Source organism: Lolium rigidum, chromosome 5, assembly GCF_022539505.1.
Source record: "Lolium rigidum isolate FL_2022 chromosome 5, APGP_CSIRO_Lrig_0.1, whole genome shotgun sequence".
Classification (NCBI taxonomy): Eukaryota; Viridiplantae; Streptophyta; class Magnoliopsida; order Poales; family Poaceae; genus Lolium; species Lolium rigidum.
Genome location: NC_061512.1, coordinates 260,231,884 through 260,237,409, shown reverse-complemented (window position 1 = coordinate 260,237,409; position 5,526 = coordinate 260,231,884). Strand labels below are relative to the sequence as shown.

Here is a 5,526-nt window from a genome sequence, read left to right as displayed (position 1 = left end):
AAAACATATGGACATTGAACGTTAGAACATGTGCATATAGAATACGGTTTTGCTATGTCTCAGTCAACTGAGAATTTCTTAAGTCTCAGTCACCCACAAAAATGAACTTGAGTTGCACTTTTCTGTCAAAAAAGTGCAATTGCACTTTTCTACTAGAAAAGTGTAACTGATCCGAGTTGCACATTTTTTTGAACTGCAGTTGCACTTTTCCGAGATGACTGAGACTTAAGAACATAGACACACCCTATAGAATATTTCTTCTTTACAGCCCACCACAATGATGTTTTAGTGTGTACTGCACATGATAACGCATGGATAGGTCCTTAACTATTTTGCGCCCCAAATACGAAAACTTCGTGGTGAACTAAATGGGTTGAGCCCACGACTAATTGCGAAAATTGCACCCCAGAAGCTTTACTTGTTTAGAGTGGTGAAATCACTTCAGGCCAAAATTAAAGCCAGCCCTAGCTTGCGCTTGAGAACGGTAGCTGACAACGATTATCAAGGAACAACTTCTATATGGAACAGATAGACCAGTCTGCGAAGATCAACTTACCATTATCAAGGAACAACTTCTATACTGAACAGATAGACCACTATGCGAAGATCAACTTACAACGATAACACCGTTTGCGTAAAGGCTTAACAGACACATGTCGATATTTTTTTTCAAATAAGTATCAAGTGCATACTTAGAAGTATATCGTCTGCAGGTTAGTAGTACAGAACACTTGCCATCTCTTAGCATACTTTATTAGTTTTACAATGTAGTGTTTGTCACGGATATGATGCAGCACTTACAATGATGACGGGCTGTGTTTGAGCAACACGTATCCAGAAAGCACGGCACGGTTGCGCTCTTTCACCTTAGTTTGGTACTGCACCCTGCAGGAGCCAATCATTCCATGGGATCATGAGCAATGAAACCAGCAGCCACAGAACACAATTAGTTCTAGCTAGAGTAACACATTACCTCTGCCCATCCAACCACATTTCAGTGACTAAAGTTTCCCCGGGATAGACATGCAACAGAAAGCGACCAAAGATGTTCTGCACCACTGCCGGATCCCCGTTACCAAAAGACTTGATGACTGCCCGGACCGCGAACCCAAGAGTGCAGAGACCGTGCAGTATTGGACGAGTAAACCTGCACAAATTCTTATCAGAAAAGTCTTCAGAAGAAAACCAAAGCTTGACACACAAAAATCTTGGTCTCAGATGGAAAACGATGCAGCTCGTACACATCAAAATAGGCGTTGTTGGATCATGTGAATATAAACACAGGAAAATTCACTGGGATTAGGACGCAACCTAAATCATCTCAAAACTGAAAACACCCAGCAATTCTGGCAGGTGGCAGCTACAATTAGTTCTCATCCACACTGGAACATTGTCTGCCTATTTGTAAGAGAAAAAACATGGTTTGATTTCCTAGTGAACATTACTCTTTATGTCCCCAATATTGGCTAGTTAACTACCTCTACAATGTATGTTGCGGAAACATGGAAAGTGCAATGCATTCTCGATGTAAGGATTCAGAAACAATAACAACATAAAGATGATTTCACTGAAGTAACATACCCTGCAACCTGTGCAATCATAGGGTCTGAATGCAAAGGATTATAATCCCCAGATAACCTGTATAAGAGTGCCTGGATTGAAAATGAAAAGCAATCAGGCTTGGCAGAACAATTACATATTAACAAGATGACATCATGGAATTTGGGATCATTAGTGTAAGATGAGCAGTTGAGCACGTAAACCAACACAGACGATAGTTACACAATACATACTTGTATGGTTTCCATAGTTTCTCCAAGGCACAAGGTGTATTTTCTTACCAACAATCACAAATACTTTCACAAAGAAATAGTACAAGAAGCAGAGTTAGTAGCATGCCTGAGATTGTTGGATCGGGTCTTCATACACCGCGGAAGGTGCAGAATCCGGAATAGATATGCGAGAAATCTGGTTGGCAGGATAAGTCGTATACGAATATGGCCGAGAAGAATCCGAAAAACCTCCAGCACCACGCAAGAAAATAGTACTCCTGCGTTAACAGCATTGCTTCGTTAGAGTTTTACAGAAATAAAATTGGAAGGCTTGAACCTTAGAGCCATATCACAGACCTATTCATACATAACACTTCACCAGAATCTTTGAGGTGGGTGGTAGTTTCGATCTCAAGAATAGTTGCCTTCCCTGCACATTCAAATGCTGCCTCAATAAAATAATTTACAAATTTGAATATAATCCCTTAGGGTTGTTTTTGTACTACTTCAAGTAAGTGGTCAGAGGATTAAAAGAATGTCAATGATGGTGACTCAAGAGTAGATAGCACTTTGACCACACTCTCCTGCAGGAGTGGATGGACACTGACAGCTGAGAGACAAGCTGAAAAGAAGCACTTGGTAGTAGCATAGGATCAAATGGACAAGATGAGATTCTTTTTCAACAGAGCACTCAACTCTTACAAATTAAAATATACAAATACGAAGCTGAAGGCTCAACACAGCATGATAGTAGGTTGTGCATTTATTACACCCATGTATTTAAGCAAAGCTGCAGATTTTTTTTTTCATGATTGTAAAGACTATTGTTGGTGTGGAAGATAACATGTACAAACTTAGTCATAGTTCCACCGACTGACATCCATATATAGCAATAGCATGTATCAAAGCAATCATAAAACTCATAAAAGATGAAACCGTAATTTTCAGAATGAAAAAGGCAAGGAGCAAAAATCATCGATTGTATATGCACTATGGAATAAGCACATTTCTTGTACCTTTGTCATGCAAACCAGCTACTTTAACCTTGTTTACAACCTGAAGAAAGAAAAGCAACAGGAAATTGTTTCAATTAGTGGACACTAGAGATGAGAACTCTGAAAAATATTCCATCATAAAACCAATAACTTGAAGCAATCTCCAGTATGTACCACAGTACCAGTATACCAATAGTTTTTCCATTAATGCCTAATTAATTAGCAAGCAATCTGAGCATGTTCTATCTTTTAATTTAGAGAACAAAGTCAGCAGTAAGGTACAATATCATCAAATCATAACTAACATGCATGCACATGGAAAGTCAACTAGAAGAGCTTAACTATCAGTGAAAAAAATGGCTCATGTTCATATATCCACATGGCAAAACAATTCGACGGTGCAGTCACTCGGAAATATTCAAACCACTTCTAGACCATACCAAGTGAATAAATACTGGGTCAATCAGACAGTATCTACATCATGCATAGCCTCCAAGCACAGGGATCTTAAAACACAACCTTTTGAGAATGGTGATAAGCTACTTACAGTAGCACATGAAGGAATTGGCTTGTAGATCTCTATGTACTGTTGACCATGCAATAGAAGGCTTTCATCGAAGCTGAAAAAAGATAGAAAATAGGCTAAAGTACTTGTAACATAATATATCAACTCCCAATAAAAAATATAAACTGTCAACCAACTATGTTAGCTGCAAAAATCCTAAAAAGACAAATCTAGGGAACTGAAAAATAAGAAGCAATAAGAATTGTACAAATTAGGGGAAGTGTGTAAACACAGAGTAAATGGAAATTAAAACTCAAAAGAGACTGCTTCAGGTAAGTCTTACTGAATGCCAGGCACGTCAACAGTCCCACGCCCATTGCTGTTCTTGTAAGGAAATAGAGAAACAAATGTAGGAAGAGCCTGCAATTTAATATAAATAACAAAATCATGAGTGTAAGTCTGATAGAGCATTGCTTTCATCATAGTGACTACGACTCGATCTTTCGAATATTTTGTGCACAATTTTAGGGGTGCCTTGTGAAACAGATGCCAGAGTAACGTGTCAGGTTAAAAGTAACGCAAATATGCATGTGAAAGATGGCAGAGTACCGAGATCAGATCGGCTTAGAGAAGGGGTAACATGAAGATGCATGTGAAAGGATACCAGAGTACCGAGATCAGTTGGGCTTAGAGAAGGGGTAACATGAAGAATTGAATTTCTATCTTTGACTTCTTATATTTATTAGATGACAACCAGATGGATTCCTCAGATGACTCAACATAATTCATCAGTACAGTTTCCTTGATTTTCTTGGCTATACAATTATCTTAATTCCACTCTGAAGTCAATGGCAATCACCAAGTGTTGTCTAAATAACAACTGTATATTTTATTGGACTTCTAGTCCCAGGACCAAAATAAAGTGAAATCATAACTCGCATTCGTAGGGAAGCTTAATGATTCCCATGATAACATGGATTAATCTAACATTCTTCCTCCACAATAAGATTATTCTCAGCAGCCAGGAGAACATGCAGTTCCTCGTACATCTAACTTACTAGGACGACTTAATGTCATGAAAGGTCAACATAAGACCCAAAATGAGCTTTCGAGCAATTAGGAAACAACCTAAGGTCGATGTGTATCAGCTACGTAATAATTTCATGCCTAAGCAAAGCAAGTAAGATAACAGTAACACCCTCACGGATATCAGCTACGTAATAATCTCATGCCTACCGGGCTTTGCCAAAAATGTTGGAGCAAGTGTGAACTGGCAAATTCCAATTTAATGTTGACTGTAAACAGAGAAAGTGGAAGGACTATTTGCATCAATTCCCCCTTTGCTTAACTATGAGCCATCCCAATCCTAGCATGTACTCTCCTGCACACAAATTTTGCAAAATAATGCATGGGCATTTCTCCCCAAAACTGAATTCCAACAACCGAATCGCCGCAATCAACGTCAACCAAGTCGCACAGCAACGGGGAGGGGATTGGCCGAGGGAGGGAGGGAGGGGGGACCTTAATGTGGCGCTGGCCGTCGATGTGGTGCACGAAGTGGAGCTCCTTGTCGTCGACGGCGTCCGTGCCGCAGGCTCCCACCCCGAGTGCGTAGAGCGCCACGTCCCTGCAGGGAGCACGGAGACGAGGTGAGCACGGGGACCGATCGGATCAACCAGAGGAGACGCGCGCGCGTGGGCGCCCCCCCGTTGGGTCTAGCGGCCGGTGAGCAGCCTGAAGTGAGCTCCGCACCTCTCGTCGTAGGCGAAGGAGACCTGCGCGAGGGGGAGAGAGGGTGATGCGCGGACTCGGGGGGAAACGGACGGGGGTGGAGGTGGCGAGGGGCGGAGGGGCGCGCGGGCGGGCGGGTTGGCGGGTTACCTCGGGGAACTTGTAGGCGAGCGCGACCTCAGGGTCGATGGACGCCATGGTCGAGCTCTGCTGCGTCTGGCTGCCGGGGAGTGAGCGGTGGTTCCCTGATACGTACTATAGAGGAGGAAGAAGAGTCGTGTCGTGGAGGAAAAGGGAGAGCAGATGTCAAGCAAGACGGAGCAGCCGCCGTGCTGGCAGCGGCTGGCCTGGGCAGATGGGGTGCTGGTCAAATTTTGACTTTGGAAATTTGAATTTTCTCACAAAATGATTTTTTTTAACAAGAAGGTGGTAATTCATTGAAGTAACATGTGGCGGGTACAATTTGCAGACAGGCCCCTTACAACAGTCGCCCTAGACAACCTAATATTTGAGGATAAGGCAC

General features: G+C 42.1%; 1 protein-coding gene across 1 annotated transcript; it reads right to left on the bottom strand.

The window, feature by feature from the left end:
• Positions 1 to 635: 635 nt before the first annotated feature.
• On the bottom strand, positions 636 to 5,284 carry LOC124654397 (enoyl-CoA hydratase 2, peroxisomal). The gene is made up of 11 exons (XM_047193403.1): positions 5,154 to 5,284; positions 5,025 to 5,047; positions 4,794 to 4,899; positions 3,616 to 3,692; positions 3,315 to 3,387; positions 2,789 to 2,828; positions 2,130 to 2,202; positions 1,900 to 2,050; positions 1,582 to 1,652; positions 974 to 1,147; positions 636 to 885 (listed from the first exon to the last, which is right to left on the bottom strand). Exons 1-11 carry the CDS (start codon positions 5,199 to 5,201, stop codon positions 798 to 800), a joined length of 924 nt encoding a protein of 307 aa, XP_047049359.1. The 5' UTR covers positions 5,202 to 5,284; the 3' UTR covers positions 636 to 797.
• Positions 5,285 to 5,526: the final 242 nt, after the last annotated feature.

What these genes read in the sequence shown, in the direction of transcription:
- LOC124654397 (XM_047193403.1), bottom strand. Translation starts at nt 5,201, where the DNA reads ATGGCGTCCATCGACCCTGAGGTCGCGCTCGCCTACAAGTTCCCCGAG. An exon ending in TCGCCTACAAGTTCCCCGAG is followed by an intron (nt 5,048 to 5,153) that starts GTAACCCGCCAA and finishes CCCCTCGCGCAG; the next exon opens with GTCTCCTTCGCCTACGACGA. An exon ending in ACCCGATCCAACAATCTCAG is followed by an intron (nt 1,653 to 1,899) that starts GCATGCTACTAA and finishes TTTTCAATCCAG; the next exon opens with GCACTCTTATACAGGTTATC.